The sequence below is a fragment of the Cygnus atratus genome, chromosome 3, assembly GCF_013377495.2.
Source record: "Cygnus atratus isolate AKBS03 ecotype Queensland, Australia chromosome 3, CAtr_DNAZoo_HiC_assembly, whole genome shotgun sequence".
In the NCBI taxonomy this organism is placed as follows: Eukaryota; Metazoa; Chordata; class Aves; order Anseriformes; family Anatidae; genus Cygnus; species Cygnus atratus.
In genome coordinates this window covers 45,079,609-45,091,967 of record NC_066364.1, presented here as the reverse complement: position 1 = coordinate 45,091,967, position 12,359 = coordinate 45,079,609, and the positions used below count along the sequence as shown (strand labels likewise).

Genomic DNA, 12,359 nt, shown 5'->3' with positions numbered 1-12,359 from the left:
GATTCTTACCCCTGTCCTACTGTGGGGAGAGCAACTGAGTGGCTGCGTGGGGCTTAGCTGTCTACAGGGGTTAAACCACAACAGTGACTGTCTCAGCTTGTAGGATGTGGGAGGGAAGAAAAAAAACCAAACAAACAACAACAAAAAAAACCATAATTTCCTATACAAGAAAATGGTGAGTAAATTAAAAGATCATATAGTATATCTGAAGAAATTAAAAAGTCTTAAGATATATATTACTGTTTATCTTTGGTCCAAAGTGTTCATGGACAGATAAGTAGGTTACCCTGATCATAAAGCATGGCTTTGTATATGTTCTGTGAAAATCCACGTTCTATATCGTGTAGATTAAGGACCTTGAATACTTTAAATACAAGTTGATTTAATGCATGAATTAAAAAAAAAGTGCTTAAAAGGCATCCATATCAAATACAGCTTATTTAATTATTACCATAGGTGCACTGATTTCGACAAGCATTCTGTTCAAAGCAGTGAAAAACTCTGGAGAAGAAATTCATCAGTATAATAGGACTCTAGGTGGTGTCCAGGGCAATTCTGGCACTGTAAATATTTCTCATACACAAAGCAATGCTAATGCAGTTGGACAGTGCCTCAGTAGTATCATATATAAACTGACAAGGCGGAACCAAGAGTTCACCTCTGCTAATGAATAGAGGCTTTCAGGCTGCTTCAGCAGGCAGGAAATAACTCAGCACTGAAGGTTGCTCATATGGCAGGATCTCACACAAGACTGGCTAAACCGAGAGACAGTTCACTCTGGTGAATGGTTCCTGAATAACATTCCTAGGATGAGTCATAGATAAAATCTGCAAACTTTAATGGCTACTTGGTGGTAGATCTATTTGCTTTGAAGAGGAAGACTCAGACAGTTAAAAGTGTTTTCAGATGTATTCTCAATTTCCTAAACAAACCCTAACTCTGAAATCTATCTTTCAAAGAGAATCCTGTTTGGAGTTGAAGGATTCTTTATGATCTAGTTCTGCTCCTTTTCTCACCTTGCTCAGGATCTAAGGAAGTCATAACGAGAATAAAGCTAAAACAGATAAGAAATTGAAAGTGTACTTGCCCTACCTCCTAGGGGAAAGCAGCAGGAGACAGAAAGAAAGAGGCTAGGTAGAAATTAGGTTACGCACTTCTGAGAAGGAAGAAGCCTTGCAACCAAACCTATGATCAGAACCCAGTGTTGAGCCATTCTCTTTCAACTGATCTGGTCAGCAGTTGCATTACAGGCCCAGGTGAGGCCAGAGAGTGAAGTGTATCAGGTAAGTGAAAGGAAACAAAATGGCTTACCACTTAACACCAAACCTACAATAGTACATAGAGACAATTTACGTTCTGGAAGTATCAGCAATTACATTGCTGTTGATTTTCTCATCCTCACACCTCCAAATATCTAGGCAACAGAACTCACTTCCCCAAGGCTCCCTGGCTTTTGTGTCTAAGAGGGTGCTTGCTATAAGATCACCCTGCCACAGAAAGAGACACTCTCTTCTCCCCTTGCATCAGATCTAACACTCCAGGAGGCAGAGCAGCTTTCTTCAAAAACGAAAACTAAACCTGCAACAATGACAAAAATATGCATTTTCACTTGGATCTGAAAGCTGGACTGACTCTTACCACCACCCTATTATGTGTATCACCAACAGAGTTTGAGGCTGATGAGAGGAAAAGAGTTTGACTACTCACAGAGTGTCGTAAATTGATGCTGAATCAACACAGTGAGAAAACTATTGAGAAGCATGAACAGAAGTAATTTGCAGTGATGAGGACAGGTTAAACTCCATCTGACTTCAAAAGGAAAAGACCCTACTTTTCTTGTATTTAGTGTCATCAATATATATTTTCCAAAATAGAAGATGGAATGGTTTCTCTTAAATGCAAAAGTTTAAAGTATCAAGATCATAACATTTCTCTGAATCAAGTATATGTTGTAGATTTTTTCGACTTTTGCTGATAATAAGTCCTAAAACAATTTAGGACTCAAAATGTCCTCTGAATAATATTTATTATCATGCTTGACTTTCTAAGGGCTCAGGTACAGTTGATTAGTGTTGTTTTTTTTTTTTTTCCCTCTGGGCTCTGATTTCTTGTAGCCTGTGTTTCTATCCAAGTGGCAATTAGATCTTGCTATATTTTCACATACCAACATACCTTACACAGAGAAAGATTGGCATTAGTCAGATAAACTCCATGATATGTCTACAGCATGGATAATTAGTGTATGTGCACTAATTAATGCATATTATTGTGGGACACAATTTTGAAAAATGATACAAATGTCAGCTTCTTGTTTGTATGTTCATTTTAGCTCTTCATTAGATTCAAAATGAAAAATACTTATGGAATAGAAAAGACAGATGGGACTATAGGTTATATAGTTTAGCCCACTTGAGAGTTCTATGCAGAGATCAGCATAAAAATTTTTCCCCTATGAATATTTTGGGGAAATGCAGAAACAGATGGTGAACTGTAGAAAATACTAACTCAGATGACCCACAGACAAAGGAGACTTTTCCTAATGCCTAAAATTTATTTTATTTTTGATGTTTCTCTTCAACTTCTTTTTAAAAATAGCTAGTGGGGACCCAATTCGTATGTTAAGTATTTAATTTAATATTGTAATTACTGTAAATGACTAATCTTGTCTTCACTTCAAAATTATGTATATTTCTTTGAGAGGACCCTGAAAAGCCTTTGTATGTGTTTCACTGAGTTCTAAGACCTGTAGCTCCTGGAGACAAGTGTAAGTTATAAGTATGTATCTTGTGATTTTGGAGCATAATTATCTCTAGGGAACCTGCAGGGGGGTGGACCCAATGATCTCTTGAGGTCCCTTCCAACCCCTACAATTCTATGATTCTGTGATTTTGTGATAATTATTCATGAATACTGCATGTTATCCAGCAGCTTATTAAGGGTGCTTACTGTCTGGATATAGGACATAATGGAGCATAAATCTTTATAGAAATGAAAACTTGGTTAAACCCTATGTTAATCTTTTTCAGCCTATACAGTTGGAAAAGAACAAAAAGGTAAAGGTAATGAGGAACGTGAAAAGGGGAAAGGGAAGGCAAAAGGCAAGGACATGGACAAAGGCAAAGGTGGGAAGGCAGTGGATTTCTTTTGCCTCAGCCCTGAGAGGCAACAGGCAGCCAAACATATGCTCTTATTTACCGCAGGAACACTAATAGCTCTGACAACCCCACAGAAGGGAAAAGGGTCAAGACAGCATAAAACCATTTCAGTAAACTTTGTCCCAGTACCTAAAGAGTTTTGTTGGAATGAGTCCCTTTATGTGAATTACTTCTGCTTTCTATCCCAAGATGCAAAAGACAGTCCATTCACCTCAAATAACTTAATGGTACCAAATTTATCTGATACTCAATTTAAATTTAGAATTCAAATGCACTGCTGCTCTTGTTATAGCCCATGTCAATGCATCACCTAACCTACCTAGCTCCCTTGATCTTATAAAGAAATGAATAGAATTCAGTGAGACACAGGTGTTTTGAGGTCTCTGGACAAAGCCTCATTCTCATGGCCAGTGTTTCATTCTCACAGACTCTGTAATTGCACATTCAATTCCCTTAAGTGTATGGAGTGACCACAGACCTTGCTTTATAGGTTTTCACCTGTGTCTGCTTTTTTGCACATTCAGAGAAGTAGTGGTTAACCAAACAGGTGTTCCTACAAAGAGGGAATAATAAAGGGAAAAGGGAAATAATGCATTTCAGCTGTATGTGTTCCTAGTAGATAAGTCCAAAGTATGATGATGACCCAAAAGAAAAAAAAAAAAAAAGAATTAAAAAAAAAAAAAGGTGACATGGCATTTATATTCATTCCATTCCATTCTAGTCATCAGTGCCACGTGTTTTTATGCGCAGGAACAAGTCTGTGTTACATTAAAATGTGACTTTTCTATAAAGGGAAATCATTTTAAAGCAAACTGAACAAATATCTCTTTTATCTGCTACAATTATTTTTTACACATTGTCCAGATCAACACATGGGGGCTAGGGCTCAAAAGGTTTTGTTTGTTTTTTTTTTTCCATTAGTCAGCGTCAGTGAATGGATATTTGAAAAGCTCAGAAGCAGTGTTTCTTTCATCTTTGACTTGCAGCAATTCCACCAAATGATTGACAAGTATTGCTAAACTTCATAACGTATTATTTGTACTACTCAACTAAAGATTCTATGTCTGTATATGCTGATGTGCCTACAAATGCATGTTTATTTGTTAAACAGAGGAACAACATTTGCCTATTACAATGTTCAAACTCAGGTCTGAAAAACCCACTTAGGCTCTATTGGCTTCATGCATGCACCTGCCAGTGTCACTCATGACATAAGAATGGCATTCATACCTTTATTTTTGCAGCTATTCTTTTATTTATGTCAGGCAATCTGTCACTTGTACTCCAGTTGTAAGCAATAAGAAAATTCCCCTAAAATTCCTTCTTCCAGCCTAGAGAGTCTATTTTGGGGATTTTGTAATGATTGCAAATGTCAGAGCTTCCTGCTGTTTAACAATGGACTGAGAATTTGAAAAATTAAGCTAGGCGCTAAGCACTGAGTTGTCGTCACCCCAAAATTCATTAGGGGAAAGGTAAAAAAAAAGGCTAAGGCAAAAAGGGGAAAAAAACTGACAAGGGTCAGCAGCATGGACTTTTATGGAGAAAACGCAGTGCAGGAAGAAAAAAGGACACTATAGAAAAGCAGAGCTTTTGGGTCCTGAAGAAGAAAAGGAAAGCAACTGGCAAATATAAATGACAAAAAGAATATTCTATCAGATAATTCTAAGGTATGTGAGTCAGCTTTCCTGAATTAGTTCCCTATCTGCCTTTCACCAGGTGATCTTGAAAAAGATGCATTCCCTTTCAGTGCTTCAGCTTCCTTATCAGCAAAACAAAGATATAAAATATATGAGTCTCACAGAGAGCTGAAAACACCTTTAATTCATGATACAGAAGTAATGACACTAACCTACTGCTATTAGAGAAAGAAAAAATATTTTTTTTAACCATTTGGTATGCAAATGCTGAGTAATCCTAGCTGAAAAAAGTTCCATTGTGCATGGTACTGTACAAAAACATAGAAAGAAAAAAAAATCTGACATTGAAAGGTACAGATAAGAAAAAACATGAGAAAAAATGAGAAAAACGAATATACACAGCAAGTTCACAAACAAAAATAATAATAAAATTGTAGACCGCTATAAATATGTGTTGTAGTATTTCCTTTGTGTATGAGGATGGAGAGCTGAGCTACAAATAGAAGCAGTGCAGAATTAATGTTTTTCTTCTCACTTTCAGAACTGTCAGTCAGAAAGAAAACAGACACTCTTTCAGTTTTGTTTTGGTTTGGTTTGGTTTGTTTTTTTTTTGAGAAACAGAGACTGAGAGACCACAGAAGAAAGAGGCAATGAAAAATCTGAGCTTTTTTATCCAAGAACAGCTACTGAGATAAGTATCTTTCATGAAAATAATAAAAGCTTTTTATTTTATTCCAAAGAATAAGGAAGATAGGCTTCTGAAACCTGAAAACCATCAATAGTCATTCTTAATTTCCATTCAGAATTCTGGGAGCAACACTAGAACAGTCAAGACTCATTTTCATTATCATTTTCATGCTGTAAGCATTCAGGAAAGCCTTGACACCAGTAGAACTAGCCAATAGAAGAGAAGGGAAATTTGTAACTAAGAAAACTCAGTGATTTGAGAAACATCAAAACATGTATCAGGAGAGGAAACAACATGCTTAACTCAGAGATGGCTTAGAATCTATTTTCACATTTCTTTCCACATTTATTTCCTTACAATTCTTGGATAACACTAAGGTCATTTTATTGTTCCCAGTGAAATAGCCCACCAAGATCTGCCAGTCATATAACAGTTTCATTCACAATGGTAACAGCATTAAAGAACCACAGAATGGTTTAGGTTAGAAGGGAACTGTGGATGTCATCTAGTCTATCAACCCTGCTCAAATGGGGACACCTAGAGCTGCTTGCCCAGGACTGGGTCCAGACAGCTTTTGAATATCGCCAAGGAGGGAGACTCCACAAACTCCCTGGCCAAACCTGTATTCTTACACCCCAGGTGCTCTCAAAGATTTTAACTTTAGCAGGTTCTAATTTAGCAGTTAGCTTGTTTGTCTAATTTCCATTTAGGTTCTCCTTCAAAAAAATGTTCTTCTGTTTTAGCATCACACAGATTTGGCCAGGTTCCAAAGTTTTTTAAAGAAAAAATTCAAAGGACTTCTATATAGATAATTTATGTGGAAATTACTGTCAGTCTCATGGGCAGCTACTGAGCCTCACTGTGATCGGAACTAATAACTATTACCAAGATATGATAATTTAATTTAACATTAGGAAACCATCTGGTGCCTTCATTTCATGTTGTAACATAATGCTGCTGTTTTGCTCAATACGCTCTCATTACAACAAGATAAAGCAGCTAAGGAAAAACATACACACAGATGATAAATTTATCCCCTTTGTCATCTCTGTGCAACCCCTCCAGAAGTCATACTCCCATAGATTTTTAAAGTAGGAGGGGACTACTAAAGTCTAAACTGAGCTAATGAAGGCTATGTATTTCACTGAGTAGACTCTAAATCATAAGGATAGCGTGTTTGGGCTATGCTATATCTTTCTGCTCATAATGGCTGATGGATGAATCTAGCCCACTCCTAGGTGAGTTCTACCAGTGGTTAATTACTTACAGTCTTACAAATGTGCACCTTATTTCTGGTCTGAATTTGCCTAACTTAGCTTTGAAACATTGGATCTCATTATGCCTTTTTCTGCTAGATTAAACAGCCATCTACTGTCAAAAGTCTCATTCCCATTAAGGCACGTACAGACTATGATCAAGTCACCTCTTAACCTTCTCTTCAGCAGATTAAACAGACTGATCTTCTTTATCTTCTAACTATAAAGCTTTTTCTTCCAGACCTACAGTCATTCTTTCACCTTTTATGAACTCTTCCCAATTTTAAACGTATTTTTGAAGTGTGGTCACCAGAACAGGATATTTCATTGGTTCCCTAATGACATATACAAAGGCAGTGTTGCTTCCTACTTGATTCACTTGTTCATATAACAAAGAATCTAATATATACTATTTAAAATTCACATTCAGCTTATTGATAAAGCAAAAGTATTCCGAAAGCAGTTTAAAACATACTTATCCTAGTTTTTATACTCAGTGCAGAAAAAATCAGGCACCTTGTGTCTTTTCTTCACTATCTACCTCCAGTGTAACTTCTGTACATTAAGACATTTTTCTGATACTTTTTTTGTCTTCTTTGATCAGGTGCCTGTTCTTAAGTGCTTTTTATATTATAATTTAACAGTAGTATCTATAAGCTGGTCAACTCTGGTAGTAGTAACTTTTAAGGCAATTCCACTTCCAGTCTTCTTTGAAAATATTTTCTTGCATTTTCATTTTCCTCAAGTAAGGAAATTATATTCCTGAAGTAATTTGCATATACAAAAGATAAATTTACTTTGCGAACACACAAATACAGATAGAGTATGTGGACCAGTCCTATAATATTTTGATTCCTGATATCTCAGCCTCATTAATTAAAAATACCTAATTTTACCAGAAAGTTTACTGGAACAGATAGACTGTAACCAAACATTTTCTTTTATCTTCTGTGGAAAATACATTTAATTAGACTGCATTCCTTACATAGCTAGCTGTAGTGAAAAGCGTTTACATCAAGCATACTTTAATTTCGAACTGGAAGTTGCTTCAGACACTGAATGAAATTAGATTGTACAGTTTACTTCTCTTTTGAGTATGATTTTCACTTATTGGCTTCACTACAAGAACAGTTGTGCCTATTCCTAATGCTTATGTTTGGATCCATTTTACTAGGTACAAAATAATACTCATTAAATTACATACTTCTTAGTTATGATAGTAAATTACCTGAAAAAATATTTGGAATCATTTGTTTGCTATCTGGAACAGAAGTACTTAAGTATCAGTGCATTTTCATGTCACAAAACACTAAACACAACTTGATCACATATAAAGCCCAGAAAATATGTTTGTTCAGCAGAATAAACCATAATTTGACCTAAAATTTATCAGGAGAATACAAAAATCCTATGTTTTGGTCTGACTTTTCTGTTTTATTCACAGTGAGGTAGAATAATTTGGTGATATACTAAAATCAATACCAAATTATGTGATCTGACACTATAACTCTGTTGTAAGTCTAGGGTATTTCAAACACGTCACTAAAACAAAGGTCTATGCAAGATGTGCAATTCCTATTCTGTTGGAAGTAAATCCTAGAACACGACAGTCAGAACAACGAAGTAGACGAAAGCCCGTCCCAGTTGGAGAGGATGCCTAAAGCAAGGCAACCTACCCCCCGTATTGCTACATCAACTGTCAAAAAAGAAAGAAGGGTTATTGTCATGGGGGACTCCCTTTTGAAAGGGACAGAGGGCCCAATATGCCGACCGGACCCAACCCACAGGGAAGTCTGTTGCCTCCCTGGGGCTTGGGTGAGAGACTTTGCTAAGAAAGTCAAGCGCCTGGTACAGCCCACTGACTACTGCCCGCTAGTGGTCTTTCAGGCTGGTAATGACGAGGTAGCAACGAGAAGTCCAAGAGCGATCAAAAGGGACTTTAGGGCTTTGGGGTGACTACTTAAAGGATCAGGGGCAAAGGTTGTGTTTGCCTCTGTCCTTCCGATAGGGAGGATCGATGCTGACAAGCAGACTCATCACATTAACACGTGGCTTTGGGACTGGTGCAACCAGCAGAATTTCAGGTTTATCAATCACGGGAAGGTCTACACGACACCGGGCCTGCTGGCACCAGATGGGATGCACCTCTCTCAGAGAGGGGTGAGGATTTTTGCTCAGGAGTTTGCAGAGCTGATAGATAGGGCTTTAAACTAGAGTCGAAGGGGGAAGGGGATAAAACCGGGCACGCCGGTGATGAGCTAAGGGATGGTGTGCTAGAATCAGAGGGACTGCGTGCTAGTGAGGCCCTTCGGTCGGCTACACAAGGTGCTGCATGTAGGGAGGCGCATTTGAAGTGCTTCTACACAAACACACACAGTATGAGGAATAAAATGGATAGCTAGAAGTCTTGGCCCAGTCCCACAGCTATGACATCATCGGCATAAGTAACACCTGGTGGGATGAGTCCTGTGGCTGGTGTGTTACGATAGATGGTTACAGGCTCTTCAAGAGGGACAGGCAGGGTAGGCGAGGTGGCGGGGTGGCAATGTATGTGAAGCATGGGCTGGACTGTGTGGAACTTCGAGTTGGCGATGGCAAAGTTGAGAGCCTCTGGGTAAGGATTAAGGGACGAACAAATAAAGAGGATGTCATTGTGGGAGTCTGTTACAGACCACCTGGCCAGGACGACAACGCCGATGAATTATTCTTTGCAGAACTAAGAGAGACCTCAAGATCAACTCCCCTTGTCCTAATGGGGGATTTCAACTTGCCAGACGTCAACTGGGATCACCACACGGCTGACACGAGCAAGTCCAGTAGGTTCATAAAGCACCTAGATGATAACTTCTTGGTGCAGGTGCTAAGAGAGCCAGCTAGGAAAGGTGCCCTCCTAGATCTGTTGCTGGAGAACAGAGAGGGTCTTGTGGGAGACGTGGCAATTGGCGGCTGTCTCGGTCGTAGTGACCATGAAGTGGTTGAGTTTAGAATCTATGGTGACAGAAGGAAAACTGTCACCAAAACTTAGAAGAAAAACTTAGAAGAAGAAGAAGAAGAAGAAACTTAGAAGAGGAGGCTAAGGGGGGACCTCATCGCAGTCTACAACTTCCTCGTAAGGGGGAGTGGAGAGGCAGGTGACCTATTCTCCATAATCACCAGTGACAGAACCCATGGGAACGGTGTTAAGCTGAGACAGGGGAAGTTTAGGCTGGACATCAGGAAGAGGTTCTTCACCGAGAGGGTGGTTGCACACTGGAACAGGCTCCCCAGTGAAGTAGTCACTGCACCAAGCCTGTCTGAATTTAAGAAGCGATTGGACTGTGCACTTAGTCACATGGTCTAAAATTTTGGGCAGACCTGTGCGGTGCCAGAAGTTGGACTTGATGATCCTTATGGGTCCCTTCCAACTCGGGATATTCTATGTTTCTATGATTCTCTCTAGTTCTTGAGTACAATATAGTAGAAAAACACAAAATATATCTAAATAAACAGAAACAGAAACAGAAAGAGAACAATAACTAAGAAATGTGCAGAAAAGGGAGCAGTATATTAATATGCAGAGAGGAAAAACATCCTAAGAAAGAGAAATAGTCTCTGTATACTAAAAACACAGATTATACACACACATACAAAAGGAAAACGAGAGAATAAGGCAGAAAATTAAAGGGGGGTGGGGAAGAGGAAGACTATGAGTTAAGAAGTTGCTTCTGGCAACTACAGGAAAAGACGCTGCTAAGTTAAAATTGCTTCTTAATATTTTAGAATCCACAGTTTCAGTCTGAAACAGAACAAGTTCAAAGTCTTCTGCTTGACAAGAATGAAAATAAAGCCCCATAGTGTTTTCTGGTAATTCAATTCATACATTATGCCATCCCTTTATGTCCTCAGACTTAAATAATTTCCATTCTTTTAAAAATGTCAGTCTTTAAACCTTCCTTCAAAAGTTTAGAAAAGAAAGAAGCAATTTCATTTAATTGCTTTAAATGTTTCCTGACATCAAGACACCTCTAATTGATTAGTTACTTCTCTTAACTTCCTCAGCTCCCTTTCTAAGAAGAATTCTGGAGAATACTCCGAATGTTTCCAAAGCATTCTAAAGTACTGAAGTTTAATCAATTTTATTTCCAAGCAGAAGCTTAAAGCCCTAAAATTATTTTTTAAAAATAAATAAATAAAACTATGTGTATATTTGGATTGGCTGTAGGATCGTAAGAATGAATAGTGACTATTTAGCCACTGAACAAGTATGTGAAAAAATGAACAAACATCTCTGAATCTAATGAGGGGAACTGCATATACATTCATTGATTTCTGGGCCAGCTTACACTTTTCCCTTGGACCTCACTTTGTCTAGTTTCAAATGCCAGTTTAATGGTCTGCTCAAATCTTTAGGTGACAGCATAGTAACTCATAAAAACAGAACGTATCAGCCAAAAGTCTTCAAAAGACTTTAAGACAAACTTTAAACACCTCTCTGGATGATTCAGGATATGCCTGTGCTATCAAACATGGAGAGTTATAGAACAAACCATCCATTCTCCCCTCATGCATACTTCTCATTAATTTGAGCTGACTTAAATTCTTGATGAAGCTAGAAAAGAAACATTTCTTTCTAATCCAGCAGCATATTTCACTTTATTTTAGATGGAATGACCTTAGTAATAGACTAAAATGAACAGAAAAACTGGAAGAATCTGATCTTTTTTATGAACAAATTAAATTTTAAAATTTCTCAAAAATAAGTCCAAAAGATTTTCTCTGTACAGCCAGTAATATTCTTACAAAAGCCCAGTTGCTTGAGCAAAGATTAACATTAAGTATAATGCTACTGAATTGATACTGTAACACCTGCTTCAGCAAGGCTCATTCTTGTACACGGAATTAGATCTGTCAAAGCAAAGTGTTCATGTTTCTTCACCTACTCTGTTACCATACATTCAGTTCTTCAAGCAAAAATCATCAGAGAACTTGCCTGCTATTGCCCATGAGAGATTTTGCATTTGCTTCATTTGCTATCTCAGGAAATCCTCAGAAAAGTGATTTTCAGTTGCTTTTGAAAGTGGGACAATAGTATCCTTTGCTACACCTCAGCAAGATGCAGAGACTTTCCCCCCACAATCAGAATACAGGATCTTTTCAAACAGAATATAAAGCTTACCTTAAAGAAAGTCATGGTTGCTCCATCTTCAACTGCCCCATACTCTATCTTTGTCTGCTTGGCCAAATCATCAGCAGAATCAATAGGGGATTCCATACGTTCCACTGTCAGAAAGGCGGCTAGGTTAGCAGTGTACGAGGAAATGATGATAAGTGTGAAAAACCACCAAATGCCTCCCACTATCCTGGTGGAGAGGGCTTTGGGCATGAGCTCAGAACCTAATGAAAACCAGGGGAGAAAGATGAAACCAATGCACAGAAAAAAATTAGTAAGTGTTCAGCACTTTTTGCCACAGTGGGGAGATGGAATCACTGTGCAAAAAAATCTTTAAGCTACAGGTTTATGTGTACTGCTTGTACAAACACACACAACTGAAATGAAAAATAAGAACTGATTACATTTATAAAGACAGAATTTTTTGGAGCTGTGGGAATCAAAGAATAGTAATGGGAGACTCAGTTATCAGTG

At 38.0% G+C, this 12,359-nt stretch overlaps 1 protein-coding gene across 14 annotated transcripts in view; it reads right to left on the bottom strand.

Annotated features, from left to right (window-relative positions):
• The window catches only part of GRIK2 (glutamate ionotropic receptor kainate type subunit 2), a 414,885-nt gene that overhangs the window by 73,937 nt on the left and 328,589 nt on the right, over nucleotides 1-12,359 (bottom strand). For 12 of the 14 annotated variants that reach the window (XM_035561779.2, XM_050709385.1, XM_035561781.2 and 9 more), the window contains one exon: nucleotides 11,892-12,109. The exons of 1 other annotated variant lie outside the window; for it this stretch is intronic. In XM_035561779.2, the coding sequence (XP_035417672.1) occupies nucleotides 11,892-12,109 (218 nt within the window). Of the gene's footprint in view, nucleotides 1-11,891; nucleotides 12,110-12,359 lie in introns of those variants that run through there. One more of the 14 variants, XR_004780987.2, reaches the window with a different exon arrangement.